The 10,684-nt window shown below is 51.9% G+C and overlaps 1 protein-coding gene across 2 annotated transcripts; it reads left to right on the top strand.

Annotated features, from left to right (window-relative positions):
* The first annotated feature begins 64 nt into the window (after positions 1-64).
* On the top strand, positions 65-10,107 carry KLHL22 (kelch like family member 22). 2 transcript variants are annotated; one of them, XM_082204050.1, is made up of 6 exons: positions 65-844; positions 2,144-2,309; positions 3,455-4,173; positions 5,311-5,503; positions 6,513-6,746; positions 7,068-10,107. In XM_082204050.1, the coding sequence occupies exons 1-6, from the start codon at positions 618-620 to the stop codon at positions 7,443-7,445; spliced, it is 1,917 nt and encodes a 638-aa protein (XP_082060176.1). In that variant the 5' UTR covers positions 65-617; the 3' UTR covers positions 7,446-10,107. The 2 variants fall into 2 exon arrangements, with proteins under 2 accessions (XP_082060176.1, XP_082060177.1); XM_082204051.1 differs by lacking the exon at positions 2,144-2,309 and having other exon boundaries at positions 681-844.
* The last annotated feature ends 577 nt before the right edge of the window (positions 10,108-10,684 follow it).

Genomic DNA, 10,684 nt, shown 5'->3' on the forward strand with positions numbered 1-10,684 from the left:
GCGAGTCCTCCTGTGCGCGGGGAGGGCGGAGGCGGATGTGGGAGGGAAGCGACGTTCTGGCCCAGCCGCCAGTTTCTGTGGTTCCCGGCAGTTGAAACCGGAAGGAGGTGCTCAGGTCGGGGGAGGAGGGCGGTGGCGGCCTCAGATGGGTCTGCGCCTTTCCGCTTGGCTCCGTCTGCGGGCGCCTCCTGAGCATGTGCAGAGCACAAGTTGACCCCGAGTTCAGGCCGTGGAGGGGCCCGAGGCGGGGCTTCTCCGCCGCCTTCTTACTCGGAGAGAGCCTTGTTTTGCTTCCGCGTCAGACGTGGCCTCTTCACCCTCTTGCCCTCCTGACCTCAAAGTCCAGCTCCTCGCCCGGTTCCTCGGAGAGTCCTTTATCTCTCTCCTCCTCCCTCTCAGATGTCTTCACTCATACCGCTCTCTAAGCCAATTTTATTTTAATTTTTTTTTATATATATATAACGTCTTGGAAGTTCTTCCGTGGGCTCAGAGGGAAGGAGGGTGGGATGACTAATAAATAAGGTTTCGAGTCAGAAAACCCAACATTTTCCTCTGCAAATTGCTCTACAGGAAACCCCTAAACTGCTTTCCTTGCGTCCCTGGAGTCTTGGCCTGGAATGGCAGAAGATCAGGAGCTGGCCAAGCCAGCCAAGACTCTCCCGGAGCCCTTGGCCAAGGGGGGCTCCGGCAACACCTACCGTAGTGCGCAACACTCCCAGGCTTTACTGAATGGCTTGGTGGCTCTCCGGGACAGCGGCATCCTCTTTGACGTTATCCTGCGTGTGGAGGGGAAGCCGATCGAGGCTCATCGGATCCTCCTGGCGGCGTCATGCGATTACTTCAGGTCTGTCTGGAATAGAACCGAAACGGTATTATGCATGAACTGGAAATGTTTATGTTTAGTTCTGAAATTTATGCACAAATCAGTTGTGGTACTCTTCAGTAAAATCTTAGCACACTGTGGAGGCTGAACATCTGTGCCTCACAGTGGCCACTCAGATGCCCTAGGGAAGCCCACAAACAGGGTGTGAATGCCACAGCAGCACTTTCCCCTCCTGCGGTTTCCAGCTACTGGTATTCAGGAGCATGACTGCTTCCAACTGATGAGGTTTAATGGGAAATTGGTGCAGAGTAGAAATAAAACAAATGTCAACATTAGGGTGGTGCAGAGTAGAAAGCTAGGCAATAACCTGCGGAAAGAAGGGCCAATAGAGCAAGACCAAAAACTGCTCCCACATCAACTGAGTCATGGCATTGCTCATAGAATTATAGAGTTGGAAGGAACCCAAAGGTCATCTAGTCCAACCCCCTGCAACACAGGAATCTCACCTAAGATGCCCTCATTCCCCTTCTCATATAGTTGCACCTCAACTCCCATAGGCTCCTGCCTCATTGCCAGTGGTTGGGGAAGATGGGTGTTGTAGTCCAAAATGCTTGGAGGGCACCGAGTTGGAGAAGGCTGGCATATAATGGTGGTGATATGGCACCCACAAACATTTCCCTTATGCAGCTGAAGTGAACCGCCATGAACAGAAGAGCAGGGCCTACACATTCACACCTGTCCCAACAGCTCCTGCCTAACACATCTGTGCCCATACCACTCTACTTTTAAACCAGTCAGCTAGGATGAATAAGGCTGAAATGTACCAAGCAGGTCTGATGACCCACAGTCCATACAGCGACCCAAGCACCCAGTGGGTCTCCTCCAGAGGGGCACATGTCCACTTTGCCCCAAACCTCAGTACATAGGAAGCTGCCTTCTATGAGCCAGACCATTCGTCTGTCTACCTCAGTGTTAGCTACGCTGGCTGGCAGAGGTCAGGGTTTCAAGCAGGGATCTCCCCTAGCCCTGCCTGGAGATGCTGCTGGGGGTTGAACCTAGGACCTTCTGCATGCAGAACAGATTCTCCCACACTGATCCCCAGTCGTTGACATTGGTCCAGCCAGCCTCTTAGCCTGACCTGCTTCTTGTGTGGCTGCTATGAAGTCTAAGTGGAGTATCTCTGTGCAAGGTGCTTAAGTTCCTTGGAGGAAGGAGTACAGCATAGAAATGGGATCAGTAATTGCCCCCATACACAACCTGGAAGCCCTGCGCAGGTTCCTTTCTGGAAGCATGACTGAAAGCAGCTCTTTCCTTTAATAGGGGCATGTTTGCTGGCGGACTAAGAGAAATGGAACAGGAAGAGGTCCACATTCAGGGTGTGTCTTATAACGCCATGTGTCAAATCCTGAACTTCATATATACTTCGGAACTGGAGCTTGGCCTCAGCAATGTGCAGGAAATACTGACTGCCGCCTGCCAGCTTCAGGTGAGAGAGTTGGCAGTTCTGAAAGGCTTGTTGGGGAAGGAACATGGCAAAGCCCAAAGTTCCTTTATGGCAGGCTCTGTGAGTGGTGGATTGGTCAGAGGTGCCTCTCCACCCAGCTTTGTGGGCCTCTGGTGGTGGCAGCCCATGCAAAACCCCATAACAGCACATGCTGGGAATGGGAGAAATCTGAGCTGGTCCCACTGCCCTCGCTGGAGCATCACAGGGCCTCATCTGGCTCTGGCTGCTGCACCTGCTTTAAGCTACCACAGCTGCTTGCCTTACATCTTGGCTAGTATGAGCAGTAGGGCTGCAGATGGGTCCTGGCTCTGCTGCTCTGTTAAGCACCACCACTGCCCAGATGGGGGTTGGATTGCAGCCTATCCCTTTGAACTTATTAATTAGTAGGAGCATTGGTACCCCACTCTTCATCCTAAAGGGCTCTCAGAGTGTCTTCCATACAGTCAAAACCATTCAGGCTTACAGCCTAAAAAAAACACCACAGAACACAAGGGGGAAAGGAGAGGGAGGGAAGAGGAGAATAAAAACAAAAACTCAGGCACAAATTTATAAACAACTCTTCCTATATTGACCAGCTGGCACAGTTCAGGGGCAGGGTGTGCCTGGTGGAGGTGGGCCCTGTCTCCTACAGGTGAGCCCTGCTTCCCACCTCTCCTACTGAGGCAGCCTGATGGAATGGCTGCCCCGAGGAACAGTTGAAGGGAGAGGCACAGCAGAGCCAATGGAGTGAGCTCTGCTTCCCAGCTCTCCCACCTCTTCTCTTGCAGCCAGCAGTGCCACAGAGGCTCCCAGCTATGAGGGTTTGCTTGACCCTGTTGCTATAGCTGCCCTTTGATCTAAAGACTGGTTTGCTCTCCTTTTCCTACACGTTTGTGCCATGACTCTGGCTCAGCCTCCATCACCTTGGAATTAAAAAAATGTTTCCACTCGCAGTGCCGCTTGCCAGTTCAGTAGATCTTGACCTGATTCCTGTGCTTCATTAGCAAAATATGAACACGGGATTTGGACTTGGTTTGTATGATGCAAAATTCTGCATGCTATGGGTGGCTTTCGATCCTGTTGGAGGGTAGGGTTGGAGTCCCTCGCAGCTCCATATCAGAGGGGCTTTTTTTCTTTCTCCTTTGCAGATCCCAGAGGTTATCAAGTTCTGCTGCGACTTCCTCATGTCCTGGGTGGACGAGGAGAACGTCTTGGATGTGTACAAGCTGGCTGACCTTTTCCACCTGAGCCACCTGAGCGAGCAGCTAGACTCCTACGTTCTGAAAAACTTTGTCACTCTCTCCAGGACAGAAATGTACCGCCAGCTTCCCCTGGAAAAGGTCTACGCCCTCCTCAGCAGTAACAACTTGGAGGTCACCTCTGAGAATGAGGTTTACGAGGGGGCCCTGCTGTACCATTACACTCCAGAGCAAGTGGAAACAGATCAGGTCTCCTTGATGGAGCCCCCAAAGCTGTTGGAGACGGTCCGCTTCCCCTTGATGGACTTTCCTGTCCTGCAGAGGCTTCACAACAAGCTCAGCCCGTGCCCTTTGAAGGAGACAGTGGCGAGTGCTCTGATGTACCACAAGAACGAATGCCTGCAGCCCATGATGCAAAGCCCCCACACTCAGCTGAGGTCCGAGTTTTGCTGTGTGGTGGGCTTTGGGGGGATCCACTCCACCCCTTCCACAGTCGTCAGCGACCAGGCCAGGTATCTGAACCCGCTGCTGGGAGAGTGGAGGCACTTCACAGCAGCCTTGTCCCCCAGGATGTCTAACCAGGGAATTGCAGTCCTCAACAACTTTGTCTACTTGGTCGGGGGAGATAACAACATCCATGGCTTTCGAGCAGAAAACAGGTGTTGGAGGTAAGAGGTATTTGTGATACTACCTTTCTAAGTGACTGGCAAGTGGTGTTGTCCCATTAGGTTTCAGTCCTCAACACCCTTCAGCATTGAACACGGCGAGACATGTATCAGATTGCCCTGTTAATCAGGAAGCTGCTTTCTTGGCACCCTCAGAGAAGGGGAACAATCCAAGCAACTTCCTGGTCCCTCATATAGGGCATTGACAAAGAATAAGACCACGCCTAGCTGGGTGTGAAGGGAGGTGTTTTTATTTATCTCCTCTTCTGACGCTACCCCCCTCAATGTTTTCTGAGCTCTGTAAACAAGGTGCTTCATGCCTCAGTCTTACTGTGATTTATTGTTGCCTCAGGCTCCTGGCTGCCTCCTTCCAGCTCAGAGCGCATTGAGGGCATGAAACATGAGATGGCTGATATGAAGCAGCTCAAAGATAGTGCCCAGTGAGCTTTTGACAGCTGTGGAGTGACTGGACTGATTAAATCTCTCTCTCTCTTTCCCTCTCCTTCTCTCTCTCTCTCTCTCTGACAGTCCTTGTATCTGTAAAGCAGGGATAATTTTATCTGCATGCACAGGACATACTAACCCCTGAAATTATATTGCTGCCTATTAAGTGTAACAAAGACTGAACTATTTTGGTAGCATGACAATGGCAAAAAATGGAACCATGTCCACTTACTATCTACAGGCATTGAGAGGGGAGCATGTCAGAAAATGCACACAAACATACATGCATTTTGGAACAGTGTTGTTCCATCATATTTTCATATCAGGGTTGAGATGGGGAAATTGTTCCCCTTGAGCGAATGTTAATCTGGAAAGGGATTAATCTCTCAGTTAAAACTGAGAAGATCACACAGTGAGCGCAGCTGCCCTAGTGCTGTGCTCTTTTCTCACAAAGCAGAGCTAGGACGGCTATAGTCAGACGTGCTGCAAAGACTGGTGGTTCTCTCTTTGAAAAGCCTGGCAAGAGCAATAGAGGGAGTGGCTGGTGTGGGAGGACAGGCGGATGCACTTGGAAGCAATGGGATGCAGGGAGATAAATGGGTGGCAGGAACAGCACTTAGAGCCTGTGGTCACCATCCATCCCTGGCACTTGTGCTAGGAGAGCTGTGCAGATTGGCCATCCTCTTCCTTTGCAAGGTACGACCCACGCCACAACCGGTGGTTCCAGATCCAGTCTCTCCAGCGAGAGCATGCGGACCTCTGCGTCTGTGTGGTGGGAGAATACATCTACGCCGTGGGAGGACGGGACTACCACGAAGAACTGCGAGAAGTGGAAAGATACGACCCCAAAACCAACACCTGGGAATACGTGGCCCCTCTCAGGAAGGAGGTAAGGAGAGGAGAAGGCAGGAGTTGGGCAAGTGGCCAGGGAAAGCAGGAGCTTTTCCAACACCACAGGGGCACCTGGGAGATCCGAAGCATGGCGCCGGCTAGGCTGAACCCTTGAGTGGGCCAGCAACCACCAGGGAGGTTTGGATTGGTGTGTTTTCCATAAATTTTGCTAATGCCATAACTGGGGTTGCAGGGGGCACTGCTGGTGGGCTTTCCCATTAGGGCATCTCATTGGCCACAGTGAGAACAGGATGCTGACCCGGATGGGCCATTGGCCTGATCCAGCCAAACTGTTGTTATGATCAGCATTCACTTTCCTAAACATCGTACTTTGAGGAGGTGGGGAGTACCTTGAGGTTGCAGAAATGTGGAAATAAGTGATAGTCGAAGTACAGAGCAAAGTTGGGGTTGATGGGGAATTTTGGAGAATAAGGAAGGCTACACGGTTATTAACGGCACAGAAATTTGACAGCTGGATTTAGTGCAGAATTTACGGGATGTCACAAGTGTTGGGGCAGGCGGTGGACAAGGTGTCGTGAAGGTTTCTGCATCACCTGGCAAATGAAAAGGGCTATGATACGTGCTCAAAGCGACTTCCTGGGAGCGGTGCCCAAGTTTCTGTTTGGCGTTTGATCCAAGGCAGACATAAAAGAGGAACAGCCCCCTGTTGCCCTGACCCACCGGCCCAAAGGTGGGCTCATGGGAGTGGTTTGGCACAGGGATACCAAAGGAGGATGTCGAAAACACCAGAGTGATCAATTCTTGTGCATTATTATAAGAAAGAGCGTTCTCCTTTGGAGAGGGAGGTGTATAAATTGGGAGAGGGGTGATTTACACCAGAAAGCCAGGTTTAAGCCATCAATCATTTGGAGGTCAAGCTCTGAGAATTGCCTCCAATTCCAGTCCTGGGAATTTCGGCTAAATATCTCCACATTTGCTGAAGGTGGAGGTGGGTGGGTAAGCTTTGCTGACATCACCTGACTCCTCCCTCTCTTCTGTTGACGCAGGTTTACGCACACGCAGGAGCCGAGTTGGACGGACGGATGTATGTCACCTGCGGGAGGCGAGGCGAGGACTACCTGAAGGAGCTGCACTGCTATGACCCTGTAGACAATCGCTGGGACAGCCTGGCCGACGGCCCTGTCCGGAGGGCCTGGCATGGGATGGCAGCCCTGCTGGGCAGGCTGTACGTGATTGGAGGGAGTAACAACGACTCTGGCTACAGGCGGGACGTCCACCAGGTGAGGAGGCAGCTGCGCTCTGCCCAGAGGCTGTATCCAACGCAGAGTAGCTCCACGGCAATCTAGAGACTGGATTCAGTGGACCTCCTCTGAGTATGGCTTAGCTGGCCACAAGCCATGAACACCCAGGGCTGGTTTTGTTCTGTCTGCCTGACTGTTAACTTAAAACGCCAGAAGGTTTAGGAGCCTCTCCTCCAACTTCTGTGAGGCAGCTGCAGGGGGAGAGGAGCCACAAGCCCTTGCTAGGACTCCCTGGTGGGGGGGGGGGACTTGTTCTCCATCGTGACCAGAGACGACCTGTTGCTTTTGCCTCCCTCCCAGGTGGCCTGCTATTCCCCCAGCACCGCTCAGTGGACCACTGTGTGCCCTTTACCTGCAGGACATGGCGAACCCGGCATTGCCGTCCTGGATCACATGATCTACGTTTTAGGGGGCAGATCCCACAACCGGGGGATTCGCATGCATTACGTCCACATTTATGATGCTGACAGAGACTGCTGGGAGAGAGGCCCTCGGCTAGAGGACAACATCTCTGGGATGGCCGCCTGTGTCCTCACCCTGCCCAGGGCCGTTATCACAAATGCCGAGAGGTGGACCCCTGAACGGCAGCAAAACAGGCTCCAGAACCACCCAGACATTTCTTCAGAGGTCATGAGCATGTTAGATTGGGAGGAATTTGACCATCTGAGTGACAACTGAGCAGCACTTGAGGCTCCAGCTGCCGCAAGGGAATGGCATGCAAGCCTCTTTGCTTTCTGCTTCTTCTTCCCCGCAGCTGAGCTGGGTGGTGTGGTTCTCCTGATTTTGGAGGAGCTCCTTAGCCCCACTGACGGTGTGGGAGGAGGCAACCTGGTCCCCTCATCAGGCCTTGTTAGCCTTCTGCCAACGAGGCCAGAAGCCAGCCATTGCAAAAGGGAGGCCTGGATTTCTGGCTGGTGTCACTCTGATGTGCAGCATGGTCACTTTGCTTTGGAGGGAGGCTGGGTCGTATGGTGTCCCCACACCCCTGAACCACTGAAAGGCTTTTAGGAACAACTGGGTGGATCTTTGGTAGCAGCCAATCCATGTTTTTAATATGTGGTGACTTTCTGTATTCTAAGATAGGGTTACTAGATGTCCCCATTTCCCGGGGACAGTCCCCAGATTTGCAAATTTGTCCCCAGACAAATTCCATCCCTGGAATGTACCCGGATTTCATCTGATGTCCCCGGGAAGCGTTGCAGCAGCGGCAGTCTCAGCAGCCTGGTAGCAGGAGCTGCCCGCTGCCGTGGCACCCACCATTTTGCCTCACTGGAAGTCCCCATATGATGTGTTGCGCACAAGACACATCATATGGGGACTCAGTGTAGGGGCTGCAGATGTGGTGGGCGCCGCCGCCAGGTGAAAGCTGCATAGGGCCGCTGAGCTCGGTGCGCCGCTGCAACTTGGCTCTCAGCTCGCCGTCGGCACCGCTGCCCAAGGCCGCCGGCTCCGGTTCCGGCTCAGCCTCCAGGTGGTGCTTGGGCGGCTGCGGCTGCTGCTCGGCTTTGCCATTGTGCTCCTCGACTTGCAAGCGGCGGCTCAGCTTGTTGGCCAGCTCATTATTGAGGTGAGCAGGCCCAAGCACGCCTCCTCCTGCTCGCTCCCCACCGGCTCTGCCCCGGACCCCCTGACTGGGCGCTCCACAGCGCAGGTGGGCGGCCGCCAGACGATGCCTGCGCAGGAGACGCCCAGACAGGCGGGCAGGGCAGTAGCAGGAGGAGGGGGGTTCTGCTAATGCTTACTCCTGAGTAAGCCTGTAGGAGATCACAGTACAAGGAGGGGGAGGGAGGGGGAAAGCACGGCTAGTTCTCCAAGAAAGGCTGGGACCCAGAAGGCGGCCACACAACAGAGGAGACCACAGAAGAGAAAATATTACTTCTTAATTTTTTAAAATAACCTTTTTCCTCTCTTTTTTTTTTTTAAGAAAAAATATTATTTTATTTTTATTGATTAATTGATTGATTGTGTCCCCATATTCATTGCAATAAATCTGGTAACCTTATTCTAAGAGGCCTTCAACGATTTTTCCAGCAGAGCAAATGCAACCAGCAGTCATCTTTTTCTATTGGAAGAGGGGCCTTCTGCCTGCCCCTTGCCCCTGGAAGCAAAACCTTCATTTTGCTGCTCAGCTAATTCAGCTCTTCCCCGAGCATCAAATGTTCCGCATGAAACAGTTTCATTCTAGTAGCTGCAAAAGCCAAATAACTCGGCAAAGAGGCAGAGGTCTCCCCCCCCCCACGCCATTGCTTCTCTTTTTGTGGGGGTTGCTGCCTGTCCTGCCAGCTGTACTTCCCACTGATGTCCATGACTGCAGAGGGAAGTAGCTAGTTGCAATAGGTGGAAAGAGGTCTCCTGTATTCTGTTAGCGTTTTTGGTACATTTATTCAAAAAGGTTTGTATGTTACAGTATTTCTAGTGACAGCTTCTCTAGCCCAGGCAAAAACACTGTTGTGTGTGTGTTAGGATTGGGGGGGGGGGAGAGATAACACCCTCCCCACAAAGTATGATAAGGTGAGATATTACGGCAGTGAATACCAGGGATTCTGAAATTCCCAAAGAATATAAAGGGGATGGGGAGAAAATGGAGCAACCAGCTCAATTCTTTCTATATGCCATCCCCCACGCAATCCATTTTGAGCTGGATTGTTGATTTTTCAGTTTTATCTGTTTCTTGTTTTCACCTCCTCCCCAAAAGGAGGGGCCTCTGGTGTCCTGGGCAGCAGCTAAGCATTTTTGGCTTGCAGACAGACAGACAGACAGGCTTCTGCTACACTGCAAAATGTCCCTGCCAGCTGTTCCTCCTCTGGCTTGGCCCGGGAAGTAGAAACTTCCACCACCTCTGGATTTCATGCAAGGAAGTTTGAGCCCCTTGCCCTTCCTGGAGTATAGGTAATGTGAAGAGCCATTTCCCTGTAGAATACCCCCCCCCTAATTTACTCCCTGTACCTACCCACTTGTTGGTAGGCGTGCCTGTCTGGGGTTCAAGCATCAAGCTGGAGTGCCTGTCCACAAGTGGATTATCATTTTGCTTTGCTCCTGGCAAATTCTCTGTTGCAGAGTAGATCAGCGATGGCAATACAAACACCTCAGGGGCAGAAGACAATGAAATTAAACCACCCATAGACGCACATGGGCTCTGAGGCAGGCGTGCCCGCATAGCTGGTGGATGGGTTGAAAGCTGTCTTTGGGCAGGACGTTTTGCAACAGCTTAAAAATAGCTGTGACTGAAATGAATGAGGCTCCCTGCCAGGAGTCAGTTCTGTAAAAATTCTTAGCTGTTATGTGTGTGTGTGTGTGTTTATTATTTATGTTACATAAAAAACCCAGAAGTTCCCAATAACATTGTCATGTTTAATTGCTTGGCTGTTTTCCTGCTGTTTACTGCACGGTTTCCCCAGAGGATACAGCTTCTGTTGGGCAGAACTTTTATAGCTAACTGACTTGTTTTCCATTCAGGAGCAGCCTGGCAGCTGCCCCCGGAGGGAAAACCTGCAGGTCAGCGAGAGAGGGGGCCTCAACTTCAGTCCATGGCATCTGCAAATAGAAGTGGAGAGACTCCTGCTCAAAATCACTTCCCATTGGGTTACATGATACTGAGCTGGGTGGGCCAAAGGCTTTGCTTAGTAAATGGAAGTTTTCTGCATTCCTTATTGTTTGTACCATGAAGGGTGGGAGGTGGGAAGCGAGGCAGAGCTGAACCCCTGTATGCAGCTGTCCAGATGGGCACTTAGGTAGGTGACTATGAGGAAGCAGCCTTCAACAAGCAACAGAGTGGGATGAGATTTGATCTGATCTACAGGGCATAACCCACCCTAGAACAGAGGTTTTCAACCTTTTCCAGTCCACGGCTCCCTTAACCAACTACATTCTTTCTGCAACACCCCTGTGGGGCTCAGAAGCTGAGTTATGCCACCTCT

This window comes from Podarcis vaucheri (assembly GCF_965113315.1).
Source record: "Podarcis vaucheri genome assembly, chromosome: 16".
Lineage (NCBI taxonomy): Eukaryota > Metazoa > Chordata > Lepidosauria > Squamata > Lacertidae > Podarcis > Podarcis vaucheri.

Bases quoted from the DNA above. Each gene is read 5' to 3' on its own strand.
- KLHL22 (XM_082204050.1), top strand. From the start codon at position 618: ATGGCAGAAGATCAGGAGCTGGCCAAGCCAGCCAAGACTCTCCCGGAG. The intron at 5,504-6,512 runs GTAAGGAGAGGA...CTGTTGACGCAG, and splicing joins TGGCCCCTCTCAGGAAGGAG to GTTTACGCACACGCAGGAGC. The intron at 6,747-7,067 runs GTGAGGAGGCAG...CCTCCCTCCCAG, and splicing joins ACAGGCGGGACGTCCACCAG to GTGGCCTGCTATTCCCCCAG.